The following is a 26,303-nucleotide window of genomic DNA, read 5'->3' as shown; positions in this document are numbered from 1 at the left end:
CCTGGGTACAGACACACGTTTTTACAAAAAACAAATTCAGTAAACAGGCGCGCGCACACAGCCGTCTGGGCGCGAATGACCCGCACGGGGACCAGAAACATATAATTGACTTTGTGTGGCCTAACAATAATGGTCACAGAGTTTTTGTAACATTAAGGATTTGCTTTGACAATTAGCTGGTTAAAGTCACTTCCCCTGGTAGTATTTATGATTATCAAGACACACGGTAGTGTGTCGTGCGGCCCAAGAAGCTGGCGTGCCACCCGTGAGTATATTAACAGGAAGAAAACGCAATTTTCACACCTATGTAGCTCTGTGATCCCTTATCCGATTAGAACCAAATTTGCTAGAGAGGTGCCGGCCAGCAAGGGGAGTCTACACACCAAATTTGAAGAAAATCTCTCCAGCCATTTCCGAGATACGAGCGAACTAAATTTCGTTTTAATTTCTTCGTTTTTTTCTTATTCTTCTTCTACTTCTTTATTTCGCACACTTCGCAAAATCCGCCATAAAACACGAATGCGTGCTCGGATCGGGCTGAACTTTGGCACACTTAAAGGGCTCATTAAGGCGGATCTCTGTACCAACGTTGGTAGGAATCCGATGAACATTCACGGAGTTATTACCGATTATTTGCGTAAAATAATGTCGAAGGTCTGTCACGCCTACAGGGTAAACTCCTTTGAGGAATCAGTTGAAAATTGCTATGTGGATGGAGCAACCACTGCGAAAACAAAGGTGTTTTATGAGGTTTTCTAATTTAGAGTACTTCAGGTGTCTATGAGCTAATCTGTGTTATTTTGGAGTAAAGATAAACTGTTTCAGAAAACTCCATAACAACAAAGGAAGCCAATAACAGTTTACCAGCTTTGATTTCCTGCTACAGGTATTTTCATATTATTCATTGAAAACGTAAAAGTGCATCCTGTGTGCAATTTTCTGAAGTAAATGATTGTGCAGATTATCCAGTTGCCTTCTTTCTATGTTATTGGTTATCTTTGTTGTGTAAACAGCTTCTACATTGCTTGATCATCTAGCATGTGGTCATCCAAGTATCAGCCTTTGTGCAGTGTATTTCACATGTGTATTGAGTCAGTACATAGCTAGCTAGTTGTTTAGCTTAAGCATGTGCACTGACTTAAATTTTTAACCACACACATTATTATATGTCCTAGAGTAAGCATGTAATAGCTACCTAATATTGCTATAGAGGAGAGAGACCTACTCCCATATATACCTCTGTGTATAGAAGGCATATCGTAAAGTGATGATGTAACAGGTCCGAGTTCGTATGTTTCTCTGTGTATATATATTTAATGATGACATTAATTGAACAAGATATCAATTGAACACCTGCTTGGCGATGCCACTAGCAACTGAATAAATTCGAGCTCTAAGTGTTTCTTTCCTAACTAATAGCCCACCATTCGAGAATACGGCTAGCTGTTGCGGACGTCACGAGTGTAATGCAGTGCTATTGATTATTGCACTTATGAGGCTGCCGTTGCATCACAAACCACAGTACCTTGTTGCTGCATCATCACTGTAGTCTTTACAATACACCCTTCTACAGGGGTACATGTCAGACCCGGTTGATAGAAGTCAAAGATAATTACATGCACACATTAGTAGTGACAACAAGATGACAAGAATTATATACTAAATTAAAAGCCATGCTATATTGTTAACGTCATCACTCACTAAGAGTACATTGCCACTACCCAACCTCCTACACCACAGTCCGACCTTGTAAGTCAGACCCAGTTGACAAAAGTCAAAGATAATGACATGCACACATTAGTAGTGACAACAAGATTCTACAAGAAGATTCTGATACTAAAAGCCATACTATATTGTTTACGTCATCACCCACTAAGAGTACATTGCCACTACCCAACCTCCTACACCACAGTCCGACTGTAAGTCAGACCCGGTTGACAGATGTCAAAGGTAATGACATGCACACATTAGTAGTGACAACAAGATTTTACAGGAAAATTATTAGACTAAAAGCCATGCTATATTGTTAATGTCATCACCCACTAAGAGTACATTGCCACTACCCAACCTCCTACACCACAGTCCGACTGTAAGTCAGACCCGGTTGACAGAAGTCAAAGGTAATGACATGCACACATTAGTAGTGACAACAAGATTGTACAAGAAGATTATTAGACTAAAAGCCATGCTATATTGTTTACGTCATCACCCACTAAGAGTACATTGCCACTACCCAACCTCCTACACCACAGTCCGACCTTGTAAGTCAGACCCGGTTGACAAAAGTCAAAGATAATGACATGCACACATTAGTAGTGACAACAAGATTCTACAAGAAGATTATGATACTAAAAGCCATATTATATTGTTTATGTCATCACCCACTAAGAGTACATTGCCACTACCCAACCTCCTACACCACAGTCCGACTGTAAGTCAGACCCAGTTGACAAAAGTCAAAGATAATGACATGCACACATTAGTAGTGACAACAAGATTCTACAAGAAGATTATTATACTAAAAGCCATGCTATATTGTTTATGTCATCACCCACTAAGAGTACATTGCCACTACCCAACCTCCTACACCACAGTCCGACTGTAAGTCAGACCCGGTTGACAAAAGTCAAAGGTAATGACATACACACATTAGTAGTGACAACAAGATTCTACAAGATTATTAGACTAAAAGCCATGCTATATTGGTTATGTCATTACCCACTAAGAGTACATTGCCACTACCCAACCTCCTACACCACAGTCTGACTGTAAGTCAGACCCGGTTGACAAAAGTCAAAGATAATGACATGCACACATTAGTAGTGACAACAAGATTCTACAAGAAGATTATTATACTAAAAGCCATGCTATATTGTTTACGTCATCACCCACTAAGAGTATATTGCCACTACCCAACCTCCTACACCACAGTCCGACTGTAAGTCAGACCCGGTTGACAGAAGTCAAAGGTAATGACATGCACACATTAGTAGTGACAACAAGATTGTACAAGAAGATTATTAGACTAAAAGCCATGCTATATTGTTTACGTCATCACCCACTAAGAGTACATTGCCACTACCCAACCTCCTACACCACAGTCCGACCTTGTAAGTCAGACCCGGTTGACAAAAGTCAAAGATAATGACATGCACACATTAGTAGTGACAACAAGATTCTACAAGAAGATTATGATACTAAAAGCCATATTATATTGTTTATGTCATCACCCACTAAGAGTACATTGCCACTACCCAACCTCCTACACCACAGTCCGACTGTAAGTCAGACCCAGTTGACAAAAGTCAAAGATAATGACATGCACACATTAGTAGTGACAACAAGATTCTACAAGAAGATTATTATACTAAAAGCCATGCTATATTGTTTATGTCATCACCCACTAAGAGTACATTGCCACTACCCAACCTCCTACACCACAGTCCGACTGTAAGTCAGACCCGGTTGACAAAAGTCAAAGGTAATGACATACACACATTAGTAGTGACAACAAGATTCTACAAGATTATTAGACTAAAAGCCATGCTATATTGGTTATGTCATCACCCACTAAGAGTACATTGCCACTACCCAACTTCCTACACCACAGTCTGACTGTAAGTCAGATCCGGTTGACAAAAGTCAAAGATAATGACATGCACACATTAGTAGTGACAACAAGATTCTACAAGAAGATTATTATACTAAAAGCCATGCTATATTGTTTACGTCATCACCCACTAAGAGTATATTGCCACTACCCAACCTCCTACACCACAGTCCGACTGTAAGTCAGACCCGGTTGACAAAAGTCAAAGGTAATGACATGCACACATTAGTAGTGACAACAAGATTCTACAAGAAGACTAAAAGCCATGCTATATTGTTTACGTCATCACCCACTAAGAGTACATTGCCACTACCCAACCTCCTACACCACAGTCCGACTGTAAGTCAGACCCGGTTGACAAAGGTCAAAGGTAATGACATGCACACATTAGTAGTGACAACAAGATTCTATAAGAAGATTATTATACTAAAAGCCATGCTATATTGTTTACGTCATCACCTACTAAGATACATTGCCACTACCCAACCTCCTACACCACAGTCCGACTGTAAGTCAGACCCGGTTGACAAAAGTCAAAGGTAATGACATGCACACATTAGTAGTGACAACAAGGTGACAAGATAGTACAAGAATAAGTTAAGCTTTAGTTGTTCAAGTATGTCATACTAATAGCAATTACAACATATTAATTTTTATGTCATCACTCACCAAAAAGTGCATTGCTACCATTCAACCACATAACACACAGAAGGGAAATATGTAGCTATACAATCAGTGTGTCTGACAGGGGATAGGCAGACACATGCTAAGGGTCTATGTATGGCAAATGAGCACAAACATGACAACATACAATTTCATACGTGCAGAAACTGTGCCCTTAGGCAAGCTCAATGAATACACATCCTAACTATAGCTATGTAAATATACACTGCTGTTTATGCAGTAAAGAACTACGCCTAATGCTATGTTTACATCATGTGTAAATGATTGTATTGTATGGCTATACTTTAACACCACTTATTTTGTAATTATAATCAGTTATCAGACATAAACATAATGAGCTGGGGTAAAGCATAATTAGTTTGAACAATTGAATTATAATACTTTGCTATAATGTATATGATTGTGGCGCAAAGAATTTGGAGCTATAGCAGTATACCCATACTTTGTTACACATTTAAAAATAAAGATATGCTAATACTGGATTTTACAACTTTCACAATTGTGGATGAGTAGCATCATGATCTGTATATGGAGACCTGAAGAACACATTTGTAATTATGCTATCCACCACTGCATGCAACAATTATGCAAATGCATACAATTATATTTCACTAAACATTGCAGTATCTAGCTTTACCCACAAGCAATTAAAATTAAGACACAATCACTTGGATATTGTACTGTGCATGCCAACTACCGCAAACGTTGCATTTAATTAATATCAAACATTGACATAATACTGTGATAACTTCAATTTGAAATGGATAATGCCTACTTTAAAGTGCTTCCAACATTATAAAATGCATACAATCCTACAAAACTTGTACATTCTCCAAGAAGAATTTGTTAAATTAAAATAGCATCAACAATTCTTTCATATCAAAACCCTGGATTTGCTGTGGTATATAGCTATCCTTAATACCAATAAGGCCACAGACTAGATACCAATTAAAATACTTTGAATCTTATTTACAATCACTATAGACCCCAGAAGTCAATAATTCAGTAATTAATAGTAAATTGTTATGCCTGCCTGCACTAATATAACTCGATAATACAAAGGAATAATGTGCGAGGATAAAGTATTGAGCATTTCACACTAGCAATTTATAGTCTCATGCCTGACTACTTTATTCCATGTATTGGGTGCGGAAAGAGACACAGGGATATAGCTAGTTCTTATCAACTTTACCAGTTAGGTACTGGAGGGTGTACACAGAAGGCAGAACCTGTTCGAGGTATTTGCCCATAGCCTAGGAGCCTAAACGAAAATCTTCGAACTAAATATCCTAAAGTCAAACGGGACAAATACCTAGCTAGACATTACGCAGATCGAGGGTTTGGCGTAACTCCAAAATAGCTGTTTTGCTCTGAATCCCTCAGATTGCTTGAAGGGCAGCAAACAAGCCGCCAAGCAATGATAGCAATTATGGTTTCTCATTTCTTGCACCCGGTTTCAGGAATCACTCAGATTTGCTCAAAACATGCTGATGTAAGCGTCTACTTTGTACTTTGTTTGCTACCCTTCTAACAATCACCAATTGCAAAATCTGGAAATCAGACAGAACGAAACGACTATTGAAGTTACACTTCCTCACCCAATTCATGAAAAAAGTAGTCTGGGTACCAGACTAAGCAATCTATGGAAGCAATTGACCAATTTAAATATAGCAGTTTGATGTGTAGCAACCTCGGTACAGTAGCTATACATGCTAAAATTTGACATAACTAAAATGAATTCTAAACAGCAACTGCAAAGCCTAATTGTCCATTTAGCTACTGAAACACTCAGGCTCCACTTTTACGACATAATGCCAAAATGATCCTGGGAGAGAGAACCATCATTATTGAAATGAGAAAACACAATATGTAGAGTTAGCTTACAGTATGTGCGACCACGGTCTCGTGCAACCACAATCAGATCGTGGTAAAAGATCTGTGTGGGCACGGCAAGGTAAATACAAGAATAAAACTGACAAACATACATACATACCGAAAACAAAACAAAACAAAAGTGATTAGTAGCTAAAAATTTAAGGGGACCACTCACTACAGCAGATGGCATAGACTGGCTGAACTAAGTTGTTAAGTTAAGGTTGTTTTGTAGTTAAGGTGCATGTAGCTAATTTTGTAGTTAGAGTAGTTAGTTTGGTAGTTGAGCTAGTTAGAATTTTGTATGGTATAGTTGGGTCCCATTATTAATTGTAGTCGTGTAACTTTTAAGGTTAAGTTGGTTGGTGTCCGGTACATTTGGTACGTAATGGGCGCCATAGATCATAGTAAAAAGATAATATCTATGGTAGCTAACGCCCCATGCAAAACTGTCTTAGTATTAACACTGTTAGGTATCAGCTGATCAGTGGCCAGTACGTATATAGTGGTTATTTAAAGGCTGACCTCCATTTCAGCTCAGCTGGATGGCCCGATGCTCCGCTTTGTGTATATAGCGTTTAGCCAACACTCACGACTGACATGCTCATTTCAAGCACTAAGGAATAAGTACATTCTTCTATCGCATCTTCTCACATTGCACCAGTCAAACGTGTCACCCGCCATGACCCGCGTCTCCCACGCACATGTGATACATACTGCGAATGCATCATGGAACCAAGCACATTGAAGAAAGCTATGCATAGACAAAAGCGTTGTGGTCACTGCAATGAGGTTTTATCTTACACAGCTTATAGAACACATAGACTGCTGTATTTTGATGAAGCTGAGTGTAAGTGGCGGACAGACGAGAAATCTCCAACCGCGGCTGTACCCGCTCAAGACCGGGACTTCATCTGTGAAGATATGGATGCTGACTACTCTGACTGTGTGGAGTATAACTTTAGTGTCAACGAAAACACAGAACTAAGCCTTAGTGCCGCAGACAACTACACCAGCTCGCAGGAAATGGTTCTGCGGACTGAACCCAATGGAGGTAATTGTAATTGTCATGTTTAGACAGGGAGTCCACTCAGTTTTCAGTGGAGCACTGATAACAACAGCATACAAAATATAATACAACACACACACAAACAAAGGTTCGTTAGCTATATCAGCCATATACAGCCGGACATAGCGGCGTATAGCTAGTAGAAACTTTTATATAGATAAGACGAGGGTAAGATAGGTACGTAGTCAGATGGCTAGGACATGAAACAGCGTAAGAGCAACTGCACAGGTAGCTAGCAACCTCGCTAAAACAAATCATTGAAATAATTTTAAACACAGGACTTTCATATGTACACCATTGGGTGATTTGCATGGGCACTGACTACCCCTTGTTCTGAACCTTTATATTTACTTGCCAAAAGGTGTTACAACACATATCAAAATGCATGTGGTGAAGTTAGTGAAGAGAATACTACATCCCAGAGGTGAAACACTGAACCGGCTAACCTTTTAACTCGTTTCTGCCCAGTAATAGCTTTATCCAGACGTTGTTTTAATGCAGCATTGGTTGTGATTTGAAGCATTCGTCCTCACTAGCCTTTAGTGTTGCAGCATTATATAAACGCTCGATTTTACCAGGTCTTTGGTTTCGACATTTGGTTCGTTTCTTCTTCTTTCGACAACTCTTTCTTCGCAATTCAGCCGTTTCCTTGGTCATATGCATCTCCTTTAGAGAATCTGACTTGTCCATCACACTGATTACGTCCGTAGCTATCAGCTGTCACTAGTGGTTTTATTAACTGCGTAATACCATATAATACATAGTATTCTTTATGTCTCACGTTATCGCTTTCTGACGGGATCTTTGAAGTTTGGAAAAGATTGCTCGGTATTTCTGAAGCCCAATGGCATTTCCGCATTACTCAGATGGCGATAGCATGCCAAGCAGGTAATACTATATACAGCTAGGTTGTTGCAGTTAATACGAGAGCTAGCTAAACGCCGTTTGTCCGCACTGCGACACTGGCGAGTAAATGCAAACTGAAAGTTTTGTATTCACCATAAAGTAGCTTTGTATATATATATAGTCTAGTAATGTAGGTGATTGTGATGACTGATGCAATATGCCAGCAGTATACAATAACTAGCTGCCAAGTATTTTTTTTTAAATATATAGTAGCTATAGCTGTGAGCCTGTGTCTAATGTATCGCGTCGATCTGACGGTTGCTACATACACTGTGTATGAGATACTCTAATGGCTGCGTTGTGTGCATGTAGTTTCATTAAATTTAACCGAATGAGTTCGTCACTTTGTCTAAGGGTCACCATAACTAGACTACAGGAGTAACAAATTTAATTACTCCTTACGGGCTTCAAACTCTATAAGGAAGAGATTCGTGCATGCGGTAGTGCTATGAATTTAGATAAATGCTAGGTGATAGCTAAATGCATTTCCTCAGTGTGATATGCACATGCACCATAATTTGAATTTTCTTCTTAACTCATTTAGGTACCTGCATCCGGACTCTAATGGAGTAAATCCTACTAATTTCTATGGCAATAGTGGAGGTACATTTACTAGAGGCGATCAGAGAGTTACACCATCTCGTCATCACACTTCTCCACCATCTCGATTGGAATACAATTCTTCCAATCAAGATCAAGCTGTGTTTATGTCTATGCTGCAATCCATGAGCATGTCTCTCAGTGGCATTCAAGCTCAGTTATCCACCATGGACCAGAAATATGAAAGACAGGAAAAGCAGCTTTCGGAGCTGAAAAGCAGCATTAAAATTCTAGAAAAGCAAAAGCAAGCTGTCACAGTACAACCCAAATCTCGAAAGAGTCCTCGTGGATTAAGTGTAAGTTGTCAAGTGAATTGTTAAGTTGTTTATTGTCTTGCAATAATATACGCAGTGTACATGCCACGCTTCTTGAAAGAGAGCAATTCAAGGCTGATGAAAGGTGATACCTCAATTTCATTTCTACTAAATCTTAAAATACATGTATGTTGACAGTGCGAAGTCACCACATAACAAAACAACAATCGAAACCCTTGTTAATAAAATAAAAGGGCAAGATTATCCTGATAGGACAAAGATTGCTTGTGAGTTAAGTATGTGCATAAAAATTGTATTTATTATTTATTCTAGATGCTGCTAAGAAATACCATGAATATTTGGTAAGGCTCCAAAAGCCCATATCAGAGGAAGAAAAACTTGTCAAAGAGAGAAAATCAAGAGTTCTTCAGAGGCGATAGCGGGTATGCATAATAGGTTTAATATAATTTTAGTTTAAATATTATTTTTAACAGCTTCATGAAAGACGTAGTCGATATGCTGTTGGCAGTGAAATTAAAATCATGAGCTTGCTAAGTGAGAAGTTCATGTCAGATGAAGAAACTGACCCTGAGGATGGCACAACATTCATTAAACGTACACTGTCGTGGAGGTCACCCAAACTTACCAAGATGATAATGAAACTTGATAAAAGATATAACAAAAACAAAGATGATTCTAGGCCACTGAAGCCTCGAAGGAATGGTGAATACTCTGCTCGGTCAATTCCCAAAAATGCTCCATCCTGGGCTATCTGTGCAAGTTCAACTGAATTAAGCTTGCCTGATCATGATCTATGCACCACCAGCCCTGAAATGGGACCACTGCCAGTTAGTGAGCCAGAGAACTCTGATACCAGTAACAGAGAAGACCAAACATTATCGTCTGATGAAAGTGATGACAGTTCAGATGAAGAACTGAATGAATGGCTACAGAGTGCTACTGGTGTATGCATGTGGGACAATAAGTGACTGACAACAGAACTGATTCAGAACATTATTTATCTTGCTAACTGGACTTTAGCTGTAGTACTGTGTGTGTTTGTTATCTTATATATTATTCATATTTAATAATTAGCAGTATTATTACATATTCATTGACTAACCATTATCAAATTACTATAATATTATGAACAGTATTCTAGTTCATGCTATTAAAATTAATGGTAAGTAGTCTGAAGTATTATGTGTGATACTATGTAAATTTCAGTTAAATTATGTCCATAAGTCTAAGATATTCTGTGGTAATTCTGCCCTTAGACTATTTCAGAGTTTGCATGTGAACTTCCTCTGTAGTATTCTGCAAACAATGAAACAGATTATTGTAGCAGAATATCACCAGGTAAACAGATATTTCCTAAGGGTAATCTGGACAGACTACTCCTGGAGTTTTGCAGTGAAGCATCGTAGGAGTGCCTTTTTGTGGTTTGAAAGGAATCGGGACAAACACCACAGAGATATGACACAAAACCCGACCTGTGTCAAAATTACGCGATCGATTTTTATGAATAAAAAACTATTATGTAATGCTTGATTCAATAATTCATTAACAATCATATAACAATCACGACTTCACTTCTACGATCCCTATATTGTCAGTCTTTCTCTTGACACGAGGCCGCTTCCCGCGATTTCCGTGACTGTCCTCTCAGCTCCGTCCTGCTCCGGATACTACTATCATTAATCACCTTACAACTTCCCCCCTTTTTCAAAGCTGAGCCTGGGTGAAGTTTTCCATGTTCCCTGAATCTAGCAGGTAACCTAACCTGGCGTCCGCTCCTAGTAGTGGTAGTAGTAGAGGACTTGGAGTGTGTTAAATCAGTGGTAGCAGCCTCTGGTGAATCATCAACAGTTCCTTCCTGTTGCGTGGCTACTTTGGGCTCCCTTCTCCTCACTTGTCTTCTCTTATTAAGCCTGCCTGAGTGTCCAACCCAAGGGGTTGCCTCAGCCATCTCTCGTCTACACTTGGACAGTCGTTGTCGTGAAACATTCATCTCTTCAGCATTATCATCACTCTTTAACACAATAACTGCATTGGTTGATGTCAGTGACTTGATCTGAAATGGTCCCTTGTAGACTCGGTCCAAGCGAAACCTCGGCTCCACTTTCAACATCACAAGGTCTCCTACCTGTAGCTCTACATCTTTAACACCTCTGTCATAATGCTGTTTCTGTGCCCTTTGTGCAGATTGGATGTTCTTCCTTGCCAGCTCTCGAGCATACTTAAGTTCCTTAGCCAGCTCCTTCCCGAATTCAGTCTCTATCACGGGGTACTTAACTTGGGGCACACTAAAACTCAATGTACTTGGTAGATTTGGGTCTCTTCCATTAACCAGATAGAATGGAGTTTCACCCGACGATGAATGTGGTGTTGTGCGGTACGCAAACAACACGGGACCAAGCTTCTTGTCCCAATCCTTGCCACCCTTACTCACTAGCTTCCGCAGCATCTGTTTTAATGTCCTGTTGAACCGTTCAACTAGGCCGTCAGTCTGAGGGTGACCTCCTGACGTAGGCAATTGTTCTATGCCGATCAACTGTGCTGTCTCCTGTAGTACATTGGACAGAAATTCAGCTGCTCTATCATGGATTATCCGCCTTGGCACTCCATGTTTCCAGATCAGATCTAATAGGCACTGTGCTACAGTCTCAGCCTTCCTATTTGCCACTGCATACACCTCAGGCCACTTACTCAAATAGTCTTGAAAGACTAGAGCATACCTGTTCCCAGAAGAGCTGAGGTCAAACTCCACAAAATCCATGCCGACACATTCAAAGACACCCCCTACCGGAATGCTCACTAGTGGTGGTTTCCCTCTGAACCCTTGTCCTTTAACAGACGCACACACTACACATGAGGCACACTTCTTGTGTACTTGAGCATTCATGCCATCCCAATAAAAATACTGACTCACCCTTTGCTTCATCTTCTTGGCAGCAAAATGTCCAGCAAAACACGAGTCGTGGTGCTCATCAAGAATCCTCTCTCTCAGATGGTTGGGGACTACTAAACGGCGTCTCCCTGGCATGTCTGTACCCTCATAATACAGGATGTTATCAACAACATAGTATCCCTTCTTGCCTTGAACCGACACTCGCTGAGCTTCACTAGAATCCTCAGGCAGCGTTCCATCCCTCAGGTAGTCAATTAACTTGGCCAATACAGGGTCTTGTCTCTGTTCTTGTTGTACCTGCTCCATACCTGATCTATTATTTTCTGTCACATGTAACACTACATTATCATGTCCAATTGTCTGTTGGTCAGTCAGCTGTCCTCCTAGTATTGGGGCTCTAGATAGGGCATCAGCAGCAGTGTTAACTGTACCAGGCTTGTGCTCCAGTCTCATCTTTGGTAAGAATCTAGCTAACCTTAGATACCATCGTGCAAGTAAACCCTTGGTTTGACTCTTCAAATGCACTAGGAACGCACTGACCAATGACTGGTGATCGGTGTACACAGTAAACTCATTGCCAAGCAAGTACACCTCAAAATGTTCCACAGAGTAAACCAACGCAGCCACCTCTAACTGTGTAGGTGCATACTTAGCTTCCGCTGGGTTAGTCTGCCTACTGGCATACGCAATAGGATGCCTCCGGCCTTGATCATCCAACTGTTCCAACACAGCACCAAAACCCAATAAGCTGGCATCAGTCCATACATAAAAAGGCTTCGACAAATCAGGTGGATGCAACACAGGTGCTGTTGCTAACCTCTCCTTGAGCTCCTGAAAAGCTCTCTCACAGCCATCACTCCAATTGAACTGTACTGTTCCTCCAGTAGCTGGGTCCTTCCTAGTCAAGGCAGTCAGTGGTCTAGCCACAGCTGCTAGATTGGGCACATGCCTCCTATAAAAATTCACAAGCCCCAGGAAACCCTTCACATCCTTACAACACTGGGGAGTAGGGAAGTTCCTCACAGCTTGGACCTTCTTATCATTAGGACTCACTCCACTGGCTGACAATGTGTGTCCCAGGTACTCCACCTTCTCTTGTGCAAACGCACATTTACTAGGTTTAAGTCTCAGCCCAGCCTCCTCTAGTCTTGTCAGTACCTTCTCCACATGTTCTAGGTGCTCCTGGAAAGATCTGGACACAATTAACAGATCATCTAAATACACAAACACAAAGTTCCATATGTTACCACTGAAGAGTTGGTTCATCAGACGTTGAAACGTCGCAGGAGCATTGGTTAGTCCGAATGGCATCCTCCGATACTGGTACAAACCCATATGACAAGTGAATGCCGTCTTACTCTTGGAATCAGGATCCATCCTTATCTGATGATACCCCTTCATCAAATCTAGGGTAGTGAACCACTGGCCCTTCTGCCTGCCCACTGTGTCGATCAAGTCGTCAATCCGGGGAATAGGGTAACAATCCGGAATGGTGTCCTTGTTGATACCTCTGTAGTCAACACAAACACGGAGACTACCATCTTTCTTCCTTACCAATACTAATCCCGAAGCATATGGGCTTGTGGATTGCTCAATACAACCTGTTGCCTCTAGCCTGGTCAACTCTGTCTCTAACTCTGCACGTAAAGCATACGGCAACCTACGAGGGGCTGTTCTGAAGGGAACCACTTCCTTCATCTCTATCTTGTGTTGTACAAGATCTGTTTCTCCGAGTTCACCATCAGATAGGGCGAACACCTGGTGTTTCGTCAATAAAAGCTGCAACAAGGTCTCTTTCTCATCTGTTGAGCAAGCATCTCCTACCAATAACTGGGAACGCAGTTCTGTCTGGCGATGTTCCATTTGTGATGTACACATTCTCACAACTGTGTCAGGTACTGGTGCCTCTTCCCACACAGGGTCGGCTTGGTCCACTGGACTTACTTCCTCAATGGTACCTACAACTGTACCCTCGCCAATTACTACTGTACTACTGTTCCAATTAGTCACCATCACTCGTGGCTTAGCTTCTCCTTGCTGCCACAACTGTTCAGTGAAATCACATCCAAACTGTGCCATAGTGCACTCACTTGGTGACACAAGACCAACAGAGATTGACTCTTGGTTAGGGTCTACTTGAACACACACTGCTTTGGTCTGCCAGGGGCCCAGGCGGAGCTCTCTTCCAAGGGTAACCTGTAGTACACTAGCTCTACTTACTATGTGCTGTGACTCACCATTATCATACTGTGGATGTACTTCCATTCCATTGACATGGATGACTCTAAAACCAAGACCCACCAGAGCATTGGTGCCTAGGATTAAGCCACAATTGCGTAGCTCCCCTTTCCAAATTGGTTTCTCAGATGCCAACACATGACATGGTACCTCCTTACAAACCCCAGTCTCCTCCACTTTAACTTGTAGAGAAACTAAACCAATAGTTCCTAGAGCAATACCAGCAGCACCCACAGGCTGTGTGCCCATCTCAAGGTTCCTCTTGTGACTCTCCTGTAGTGACCAATCATTGGCTTTCCTTATTGCTGGCAGTAGTTCTTTCCTCACTAAAGAAACTTGTGCCCCATGGTCCAAAAATCCTCTCGTTTTCACTCCATCTACAACAAGGTCTACTTTGTAAGTTGGCCCTCTCTGGTTACAGGACTGTTCTGGGGTGGCCTCAGCAATGTTTTCACCGACCGTCACTGTGCGTATCCATGGGTCTTCCTGCACTTCACTACTCTCCTCTGGTGTCACCTGACTAGGCTGCCCTTCTGAACTGTACTGTTCCTTCTCTATAGGCTCTATTTCTCTGGGTTCCTCTATTGTCATTCTGTGGGCTCCTTTCTTCTTTCCATGTGGACAGGATTTGGCTAGATGGCCCTTCTCCTGACAATTAAAACACTTCACATGCTTTAAACTCATTTCACTCCCTTGTCTGGCAGTGGTTGCTGGCTCTCTTAATTGGTCCTTCTGAGTTGCACTGGTCTTCACCACTGGAAGTTTGCTTGGCCTGTGCTCAGGGATCGCTCTTCGTGGTTGGCTGGTAGCTTCTCTCTCCTTGCTACGGCGGTCTCTCTCCTGCACAGTGGCCTCTGCTTTAAGTAACTTGTGCAAGAGTTCCTGGACCGACCCTACAGTTATTTCCTTAATTTCCTTCTGCAGTTCTAGGGGTGCCTTGTTCCACAATATGGACTCCAATACCTCATCAGTGAGCTTGGTGGGAGCCATTCTCTGGTAATCTCGCATGGCATCAAGTAAACCCTGGGCTGACCCAAATTGAGAATACTGTAATTCATGGCATCTCTGATATGCCGTACGTGGGTCTAAGTGTACTCCATATTGACCACGATATACTTCTACAATTCTGCTCCAGGATTTCTTGTCTTCTGATGTCAGTGTCCTCTGCCAAGTTGACTTGGCGGGGCCAGCCAGAAACCATGCAAACCACCTTGCTCGCAGCTGATCATTCCAGCCACAGTCTGTTGTTGCTTCTTTAAAGTCTTCCACCCATACCTCAAAATCATTGTCACCAGTTCTACCACTGAACTTCTCAAGGCGTGTGCACAGTGCTCGAAAACCAGGGGGGTGGGGATCGAGATGCCTCCTACCATGCTGTGATGGTGGGTGACTAGTGGTTTCATTTGTTTCTGAAGTGCTCTCATTGTCTGAGGACTCACTGGACTCTGGTGCTTCAATTTCTCCAACATCTGGCTGCACCACTGGAGTTGTAACAGTCAACCTCTCTACCTCCTCACGGAGCCTGGTTACTTCCCGATCAAGAGCAGCACACCGTGCACCTAACAACTGCTTATCACTACGCAGTTCATTAATCAACGAGTCACGTTCCGCTAATTGACGCGCGCTGGCCAGCCGCTCGTCATTCGCACGTGCACATTCAACCTCATATCGTAGCAATTTCTTTGCTACTGACCCTTCTCTTCGACATGCGGAGCACACATACATAATTGCCTTAGTACGACAACCAACTAGAGCATTATACAATGGTTCAGACAACTTATCACATTGCCTGATACACGCCACGTGCTCCCACCTGTCACAAAGGTCACACACCAGTGCCGCGTTGGACTCCTCCACTTCATGCCGGCACGTCACGCACGGGTATTCCACTGTACTGCTATCCATTATGTCTTGCAGGGTGATAGGACGAAATTTACTTCTGGTAGATTACTCAATCCGTCAATGTCGGCCTCAGGGATCTCGGTAGGACCTCCAAGTTGTAATGCTTGATTCAATAATTCATTAACAATCATATAACAATCACGACTTCACTTCTACGATCCCTATATTGTCAGTCTTTCTCTTGACACGAGGCCGCTTCCCGCGATTTCCGTGACTGTCCTCTCAGCTCCGTCCTGCTCCGGATACTACTATCATTAATCACCTTACATTAGTTTTCGTGTCTATCGGGCAAACCGCTTGGAGCAATGAGCTGAACATCAGTCTGTAGCTGGAATAATCATCATAGAAAGTCCTTGCATTAGTACAGAAGAATCGGATTACAAACCACTGAGTTATGATTCGAAAGGCAACTACGTGTAGCAAATGAGAGATCGAGATACTCTAATAGAACAGTCACCCTAATAAAGCATTCAGCTGCATTTATAATTTACTCAATTATATTATATTGCAAGTTATTCTGTAGGGAATTCAGCTACAAACAAGTCACCCTGTAGTCAGATCAGCTAGAAGAAGGTACCTAATAGAGAGTTCAGCTACAAAGAAACCATCATGTAGAGAGTTCAGCTCAAACAAATTGCCCTGTAGAGAGATCAGCTAGAAGAAGTTACCTTGTAGAGAGTTCAGTTACAAAGAAACAATCATGCAAAGAGTTCAGCTGCAAACAAATCACCCAGAAGAAAGTTCCGCTATGAACAGATTACACTGTAGAGAGTTCAGTTAGAAACAAGTCATCTTGTAGAGAGATCAGCTAGAAGAAGTCACCTTGTAGTGAGTTCAGCTACAAAGAAACCACCATGTAAGAGAGTTTAGCTGCAAACAAATCACCTGTAGAGAGTTCAGCTAGGAACAAGTCACCCTGTACAGAGATCAGCTAGAAACAAGTCACCCTGTAGAGAATTCAGCTACAAACAAATGACCCTGTAGAAAGATCAGCTAGAAGAAGTCACCTTGTAGAGAGTTCAGCTACAAAGAAACCATCATGTAGAGAGTTCAGCTGCAAACAAATCACCCTGTAGAGAACTCAGCTACAAACAAACATGCCCTGTAAAAAGATCAGCTAGAAGAAGTTACCTTGTAGAGAGTTCAGCTACAAAGAAACCACCATGTAGAGAGTTCAGCTGCAAACAAATCACCTGTAGAGAGTTCAGCTAGAAATAAGTCACCCTGTAGAGAGATCAGCTAGAAACAAGTCACCCTGTAGAGAGTTCAGCTAGAAGAAGTCACATTGTAGAGAGTTCAGTTACAATGAAACTCCCATGTAGAGAGTTCAGCTGCAAACAAATCACCCTATAGAGAACTCAGCTACAAACAAATATGCCCTGTACAAAGATCAGCTAGAAGAAGTTACCTTGTAGAGAGTTCAGCTACAACGAAACCACCATGTAGAGAGTTCAGCTACGAACAAATAACCTGTAGAGAGTTCAGCTAGAAACAAGTCACCCTGTAGAAAGATCAGCTAGAAGAAGTCACCTTGTAGAGAGTTCAGCTACAAAGAAACCATCATGTAGAGAGTTCAGCTGCAAACAAATCACCCTGTAGAGAACTCAGCTACAAACAAACATGCCCTGTAAAAAGATCAGCTAGAAGAAGTTACCTTGTAGAGAGTTCAGCTACAAAGAAACCACCATGTAGAGAGTTCAGCTGCAAACAAATCACCTGTAGAGAGTTCAGCTAGAAATAAGTCACCCTGTAGAGAGATCAGCTAGAAACAAGTCACCCTGTAGAGAGTTCAGCTAGAAGAAGTCACATTGTAGAGAGTTCAGCTACAATGAAACTCCCATGTAGAGAGTTCAGCTGCAAACAAATCACCCTGTAGAGAACTCAGCTACAAACAAATATGCCCTGTACAAAGATCAGCTAGAAGAAGTTACCTTGTAGAGAGTTCAGCTACAACGAAACCACCATGTAGAGAGTTCAGCTACGAACAAATAACCTGTAGAGAGTTCAGCTAGAAACAAGTCACCCTGTAGAGAGATCAGCTAGAAACAAGTCACCTTGTAGAGAGTTCAGCTAGAAGAAGTCACATTGTAGAGAGTTCAGCTACAAAGAAACTACCATGTAGAGAGTTCAGCTACAAACAAATCACCCAGTAGAAAGTTCAGCTACGAACAGATCACCCTGTTGAGAGTTCAGTTAGAAACAAGTCATCCTGTAGAGAGATCACCTAGGAGTATCACCTTGTAGAGAGTTCAGCTACAAACAAATAACCTGTAGAGAGTTCAGCTAGAAACAAGTCACCCTGTAGAGAGATTAGCTAGCTAGAAACAAGTCACCTTGTATATAGAGAGTTCAGCTAGAAGAAGTCACATTGTAGAGAGTTCAGCTACAAAGAAACTACCATGTAGAGAGTTCAGCTGCAAACAAATCACCCTGTAGAGAGATCAGCTAGAAACAAGTCACCCTGTACAGAGTTCAGCTAGAAACAATTAAGTCATCCTGTAGAGAGATCACCTAGAAGTATCACCTTGTAGAGAGTTCAGCTACAAACAAATCACCTGTAGAGAGTTCAGCTACAAACAAATCACCCTGTAGAGAGATCAGCTAGAAGAAGTCACCTTGTAGAGATTTCAGCTATAAAGAAACCACCATGTAGAGAATTCAGCTGCAAACAAACTCCCTGTAGAGAACTCAGCTACAAACAAATCGCCCTCTAGAAAGATCAGCTAAAAGAAGTTACCTTGTAGGGATTTCAGCTACAAACAAATCACCCTGTAGAGAGTTCAGCTACAAAGCAATCATCATGTAGAGAGTTCAGCTGCAAACAAATCATCCTGTAGAGAGTTCAGCTATGAAAAGATCACCCTGTAGAGAGTTCAGCTAGAAGAAGTCACCTTTCAGAGAGTTCAGCTACAAAGCAACCACCATGTAGAGAGTTCAGCTGCAAACACATCACCCTGTAGAGAAGTCAGCTACAAACAAATCGCCCTGTAGAGAGACCAGCTAGAAACAAGTCACCCTGTAGACAGATCAGCTAGAAGAAGTTACCTTGTAGAGAGTTCAGCTGCAAACAAATCACCCTGTGGAGAATTCAACTACAAACAGATAACCCTGTAGAGAGTTCAGCTAGAGTCAAGTCACCGTGTAGAGAGAATCCTGTAAAGAGTTCATCTACGTACAAGCAGATCACCCTGTAGAGTGTTCAGCTACATTTCAAGTCACCCAGTAGAGAGATCAGCTGCAAATTATCCTGTGGGGATTAATTGACATGTAATAAATATATGCTCTCTTTTTATATTATGAACTTTTGATATATGCATTATATATATATACATTTACTGATAAAATCAGAATGAGTTACAGTATTCATAAAATCTGCTTCATCTTTTTCTTTTTCCTGTGGTAAAGAAAAATATATAGGTTAAAAAGCCCCAAAGCTGGCCATAGGCCGGCTTTGGGGTATACAAATACAAAAAGAAGTGAAATCTAATCAAAAACAGCCAAGCTGTAAAAAAAGGAGTGCGGCCCTTGAAAAGGCTATGGTGAAAAAAGATGTGAAATCCAAGGTGGTGGCCAAGAAATGGCTGTGATGGTAGGTTAATGGTAAAAATTTTAATAACGACAATTCAGGTGAATTTTGTGCCAATTGACCAAGCGGCACCAAATTCACCTGAATTGTAGTTATTAAAATTTTTACCATTAACCTACCATCACAGCCATTTCTTGGCCGCCACCTTGGATTTCACATCTTTTTTCACCATAGCCTTTTCAAGGGCCGCACTCCTTTTTTTACAGCTTGGCTGTTTTTGATTAGATAGGATATATCTATGAAAAGCATGCAATTAACTAACCAGGTGGAGTTAGCTACCATGCATTCTGTGAAGGTGTAAACAACACAACAAGCAGATGTACTATGGGATGGGTCAGCCAAGGCATAAATAACTTGCTACCAACCACTTATTTCATTCACTTGTAAATTAAGCTCTAAAACTAGTTGACTTTGAATGATAGCAATGAGTGATCGAGCAGTAACTGGAAGACCTAAAACAAGTCCAGTGTGGGATTATTTCAGCTATGATGAAAGTGCTAAAAAGAGCAAATGTGAGGTTATAACAAATGTAGTAACTAAGACTAAGTGTGAGAAAACCTTCTCAGGAAAATTTAGCACAAACCTAAAGTTGCATTTAAAATCATCACATAGAGAAGCCTATGATGAGGTAATTAAGAAGGAAAAGCAAAACAAAGAGAAAGAAAATGAAAAGAAGTCATGTACTAGAGCTAATGCTGCCTGTAATTTTTCAATGGAAAGTAATCAACTACAAATCACTACTTTTCTTAAGAGGCCCAAGCTGTATAACAATGAAGATCCTAAATGTAAGGTTATCACAAAAAAGTTATCTATATTTTTAGCAGCATCTAGTGCTCCTATTAGCTTGGTTGAGGATCCAACTTTCTCTTCACTAATCACGGAATTAGACAGTAGGTACTCTATTCCATCTAGGAATATGATGTCAAAGAAGATAGACGAAGTGCTAATAGATTTAAAAGGCAATATTTTGTCCCACATGTTGCAAGCTAGAAAAGTAAATTTTTTTGTACTGACATATGGAGCAAGAAGGAATGACTGCTTCTTAAGTGTCACTGCTCATTTCTTTGCCAGTCACAAGCGTCACAATGTCACTTTAGCAGTGAAACGCATGCCAAGCCCTCATACAGGAGAGAAAGTATTAAAGATTGTTTTGCAAATCTTCAAAGATTGGAGCATTCCTGATCACAAGATTGGAAGCATAATAACTGATAATGGGAGCAACATGGTGAAGGCTTTCAAAATTCTACAGCTACAACAAAAAGAAAATATGCAAATTGAAGGTGATGATGAGGAAGATTTTGAATTGTGTGATACAGATAACGTAGATGTATTGGACATTGGCAGCTTAGACGATTCTTTGCCTGATCAGGAAAAAACCATCGAAGAATCACATCAACAAGACATGTATGAACAAGAAAGAGAGTTCGATGAAAATGAATTTGAACATGAAATAGCATTTGTTGGATATAGGAGGCTTAGTTGCTTTGCCCATTCATTACAACTGGTTGTCAGTAAATTTGATGAGTGTAGTGTATTTAGACACACCATTAAAAAAGCCAAGAATATAGTAAGCAAATTTAACAAATCAACAAAAGCAACTGAAAAACTGAATGCAAATGCTGGCTTAAAACTACTAGGAGATTGCCCAACTAGGTGGAGCTCTACATATCTACTGATTAATCGATTTTTAACAGTCAAGGCTTCTGTTATACAAGTTCTTGTTGAGCACAGCTGGGATAGTTTGCAGAACAGTGAATGGAAAGTTCTAGAAAATATTCAAGAATTGCTGCAACCCTTTGCAGAATACACAACTCTGTGTAGTGGGGAAGAATATACCACTATATCATCAGTTGTACCTATTGTAGTAGAATTACAGTATCACTTGGAAGAGATATCTACAAAGCTTGGAATGGCTACCATATCAAAAAGGTTGAACAATGAGCTGAAAAGCCATTTTGATAAATATGTGAATCCCTCTGCAGCTGGATTTGATGTGTATTACTTAGTTGCAACATTTCTGGATCCAAAATTCACGCTAATTTTGAATGATTAACAGACCACAGTGGTAAAGGCACATCTTATAGTTGCATTGAAAACTGAAATATCAGAATTTACTGACACCACCCTTGAGTCAGGAAGCACAGAAACTGTGTCTGTGGTAGCAAATAGTGATAAACAACCTCCTCTAAAGAAATTTCATCACTTATCCAGTATCATAAGCCAAAGATTACGAGAAGCACACCAGGTTGACAAAGGTATAGCTGCAACTACTGCTGAAAGTGAAATTGAGAGATTTTATGAATTGCGGTTCAACATACCAACGTCCAGTAAAAAAGACGCTCTTACATTTTGGTTAGAGTTAGAAACTACATTACCAAATCTTTTTCGCTTAGCAATAGACTTAATGGTAGTACCTGCATCTAGTGCTCCAATAGAACGCACCTTTTCTATAGCAGGGTACTGCTGTATTGGTAGACGCAATCGTTTAAAACATGTTCTATTTTATTTTGAAAAATACAATTTTGACTTAAAACTTGCAAAATTGGTATGTAATTTGTAAATCTTGTAACTTATCTTCCAAAATTTTACATTTCGAGAGAAAAAATTCAATAATTGGTTGAAAATATCAGAAAAAATTCACAAAACTTTCATTCTTGCAATTTAAACCAGATTCTTGTACATGAAAAACTGCACACGCAAAATTGGACTATTTTTTATCCTTATGAAAATTAGTAGTATCATATATCATAATATGATGAACATCATAATTTGTAAAATTCCATTGCAGCAAAATGAATAAATTATAATTTCCAAAAAAGGCAGCAAAACCAAGTTAGCATGAAATCATACAAACTCTACATCTTTATAACAATCTTTAATTTTGTTCACTTCTTCAGGGCTTAATTCCATTGAATCTGTAAAAGATATTTCTCTTATCAAAGCTCGTCTTGGGAATGATTCTTGAATAATTTTTCCACGGTCCTTCCAAAACTTCCATTTGCCTTCATATTCCCCTTCTAGCCACTGTACAGTGATGCTAGCTTCCTTGATTGCTTTCAACCTCCCAATTTGGGGAACAAAATCTTTATACCTCTTACACTTTAGTAATACATGACTACCAACTGCAGCATTGCAAGCTGATTCAGCAATGGATGATGTGGAGGCAGCTGTAGATCTTGTTTGTTGAGAGGTGGTACTGGAAACAGATCTTCGACTGGTTTTTGGTCTTGCATCCTTTCCAAGTACAATCTATGACAGCAAACACAACACTTAACACATCTTATATAAACAACAATACCCACATTGCCCACTGCATGGGTATTGAAATTTCAATAACCACTTTTCCCGGTGGGTATTGAAATTTCAATAACCACTTTGCCCGGTGGGTATTGAAATTTCAATAACCACTTTGCCCGGTGGGTATTGAAATTTCAATAACCACTTTGCCCGGTGTTTATTGAAATTTCAATAACCACTTTGCCCGGTGGGTATTGAAATTTCAATAACCACTTTGCCCGGTGGGTATTGAAATTTCAATAACCACTTTGCCCGGTGGGTAAACTCATTACTATTACAACACTACTAGACACTATAGCATAATTGTGTTTGGGTTATTTTTTAAGCTACTTTGTGTGTATTTAGTTATTTTGTCGTGTGCATGTGTGTATGTTGATGTAATAATCCAATATGGCGAGCATGTGGTGCCATGAGGCGAGTTATTAGTCCATTGCTCTGATGTTGTGGACCCTACAAACCCCACTGATACCCTACATTACTGTTCTGTTAGAGCATTTTGAATACAGGTGTATGTTCTATTAGAATATTTCAACCAAGCTTAGTGTAATGCAAAGGCTTTAGTTATTCAAACAATTCACTTAACTAATTGTTATTATGTACCATTACCAGAAACTAATGGAATTCAGATAACCAAGGGCTCACTGTGTATCAGATGACAGAACACCATTAATAAATTGTAATTGTACTAAGCCCAGCTGTGTGACAAATAAGTACTAATCAAGTTTGGTACTACAAGTTACATAATGTGTATACCGTAGAGTCGGGTTGTTAAGCGCATACTATTTGTTAAGCGCATACACATTTCCTGTAATTAACCATGGATGATAAGCGCACATGGCAAAATGCGACGATAGAACTACACACAGCAAGAAACGCTGAAAGTGCTGAAAAATTAATGTCTCCTCAAGCGCTTAAACCTCCCTTGAGGTCTCTCTTCGCTATGTATACAGCAAATCAGCCATCTGGATAGTGATAATCTCGTTCATCACAAAGGATTTCACCCAAAAATGGAGTCATTTACTTGCGTGGTGACCAGCACAAACTAGTAACTACTCCATTATAACGTAGTGATTCCGCGTTACACTCACCATAATTATTTATCAGGCGAATGCGCCTAACAGATAGTACGATTTTTTTACAAAAAGTTTCACAGAAAATATAAGCGCATGCGCTTAACAACCCGACTTTACGGTATGTGACTGGATTTTGGAAAAACGATCCAAATCGCACATTAGAAGTTTCAAGATAAACGGTTTAAAGAATTCAAGCCAGCATAACTCTCCACGGATAGCAAACACGAAAATGAAACTTACACTAAAGTTGCATCAATCTGTTACCTTTCAGACCACTTTCAGTACTTGTAGCTGCTTGTAGTTTCTCACCAAATAACATAGAAAATCTGAGCTGTTGGACGAGCGAAGTAGTATCACGAGTGCTCACAAAGGGGTGGAGGGTAGGGGTGGCGGGGTGGGCAAGGGTTAAACCTCAAAATGGTGGCAGACCACGATTGGAGTCCAGAGACGAGATTACAGGGCCGTGCTGGCTCCTTAGTGGTTGATATACCACCTACATGACAAGCTACTTTCCAAGAACCATCCGGGAATGGAATTCACTGCCACCGCATCTAATTGAACTGAACACTCTAGCTACATTTTCAAACTTAATTGAACAGCACTTATAATTTGTAATTGTTTGGGCTTAATTAGCTTTGCTGTCTGCCCTTTTCTCCCCAAATAAATAGATATTTAGCAGAATCCACAGAAAAATTGTATGGCCTACGTTATCAGGTTGTCCACCAGTAAACCACTCATTCTTACAAAGCCAGGTCCTTCACAAGGCCTAAAACTGCCATTCGAGCTCTACACACACCCCAGAAAAGACGTCTGTTAAAACCAGCCTCGAGTAGTTTGAGTGGTACTGAGTGTCATAACTACTAGTACGATAGTGTAGCTATCCACTGGTGGTGTTAGTTTAATTTTTCCTGATGTGTGATTTGGATTTTGTAAAATCTGGTCACAATTTGTGTGGCATTTATGAAGATGCTCACACACTTAAAAACTAGCAGCATTACATAGTTTTCATTAACACTTTAACAATAACATTGTATTACCTGATTAGCTAATATTAAGTTTACAACTTGCATACCTTGCACATGGCCGTATTATGATATCATCATTACTTTTGTCGCAGTTAAATCTGCTTTACTTGGACGTGCACTTTTTTTACAGCTACAAGCTGTTTTTGGTTGGGATACAAATTACAGAAACCACCAGTAACATTCGAAACAAGCCTATTTCTGGCTTGTAATGCTGTTTCCAATCCCTATTAGGAGTTGTATATTTATGCATGCATGTGTATTACAAACTCACACTACACACACACACACACACACACAAAAGCAAGTGCAATCACACCTACTCAGTAAACCACCACCTGTGTGTCATGAGGGAGGAACAAAGGCAAATCCTCCTAGAGCAGGACTGATACTCTTGGTATGAATTTCTGATTTAGATTTCTACTCTTAGGTTACAAATCTCCAACCACTACCTGACCTAGCTTGGGGTCGGTGGGTGTGACATTGATAGGTACACAGCAACCAGTACCCAGCCTACACACTACACACTCCACAGATAAAAATCAACAACTGGCTCTACCAGCAGTTATTCTAAATAATGACCTTCTTAAAAAATTACCTAACAAATATTGATCTTTTCTATCCTAACATAGATAGCTAATATACAACAGGCATTGTATTTATGGTATTTAATAATTGCAAGGCACTTTTTATTTACAAGCATTTTAAAATAGGAAGTGGTTTTTATTTTCGCGTCTAGTAGTTTCCCCGAGCATTCGACTTTAGAGGACGCGTCTAGTAGTTTCCCCCTAGCATTCGACTTTAGGGGACGCGAAAAGTAACATTAGCATAGGGTAGGCTTGGGTTCAGCTTTGGTTGGGTTACCCTTAGGTTACTTACGTTCTTCTTACTGTGTTATTAGTGTATATAGTGAGACTACTACTTGAGTAGAGTTTATAAGGTAGAAAAGTAGGATTAGTGGGTAGCTAGCAGCGGTAGCACAGTGGTAAGCCCACTAATCACAGTTGCAGTAGTCCAGGGTTCGAGTCCAGGTTGAGTTTTGTGGTTTTTTTTCGTTTAGTGACTCTTTTTTGTCTAAGTTTTACTGTCGGTTCAATAGCGAGCCCGGCTTATTGAACCGACTTTAGGTTCAGTAACCACCAAGGGGCCACTCACGCTATGAAATTTCGTACAACCACACAGAAATTAATTTCGAAATTTGAAATTTGGAGTAAAATCAGAAATTTTCGGCACTGACTTTATAATAAGCGCGCGCCCCGTTATCGTAACACAATCTGTA

At 40.5% G+C, this 26,303-nt stretch overlaps 2 protein-coding genes and 1 long non-coding RNA gene across 3 annotated transcripts; 2 read left to right on the top strand and 1 right to left on the bottom strand.

Moving 5' to 3' along the window:
- Nucleotides 1-9,087: 9,087 nt before the first annotated feature.
- Nucleotides 9,088-10,082, top strand: LOC136246173 (uncharacterized). The gene is made up of 4 exons (XR_010696282.1): nucleotides 9,088-9,140; nucleotides 9,194-9,282; nucleotides 9,329-9,438; nucleotides 9,490-10,082. It is a non-coding gene; the product is annotated as an uncharacterized lncRNA (long non-coding RNA).
- A 525-nt stretch (nucleotides 10,083-10,607) lies between these two features.
- LOC136248183 (uncharacterized) lies at nucleotides 10,608-16,049 on the bottom strand. The gene has a single exon (XM_066039997.1). It carries the CDS (start codon nucleotides 16,047-16,049, stop codon nucleotides 10,608-10,610), a length of 5,442 nt encoding a protein of 1,813 aa, XP_065896069.1.
- Nucleotides 16,050-20,056: 4,007 nt separating this feature from the next.
- Nucleotides 20,057-21,685, top strand: LOC136248182 (E3 SUMO-protein ligase ZBED1-like). Its single transcript, XM_066039996.1, has one exon. The coding sequence runs from the start codon at nucleotides 20,057-20,059 to the stop codon at nucleotides 21,683-21,685; it is 1,629 nt and encodes a 542-aa protein (XP_065896068.1).
- Nucleotides 21,686-26,303: the final 4,618 nt, after the last annotated feature.

Source organism: Dysidea avara, chromosome 2, assembly GCF_963678975.1.
Source record: "Dysidea avara chromosome 2, odDysAvar1.4, whole genome shotgun sequence".
Lineage (NCBI taxonomy): Eukaryota > Metazoa > Porifera > Demospongiae > Dictyoceratida > Dysideidae > Dysidea > Dysidea avara.
The sequence above is the reverse complement of the archived record's forward strand: the minus strand, read 5'-3'. Positions and strand labels throughout refer to the sequence as shown.

What these genes read in the sequence shown, in the direction of transcription:
- LOC136248183 (XM_066039997.1), bottom strand. Translation starts at nt 16,049, where the DNA reads ATGGATAGCAGTACAGTGGAATACCCGTGCGTGACGTGCCGGCATGAA.
- LOC136248182 (XM_066039996.1), top strand. Translation starts at nt 20,057, where the DNA reads ATGAGTGATCGAGCAGTAACTGGAAGACCTAAAACAAGTCCAGTGTGG.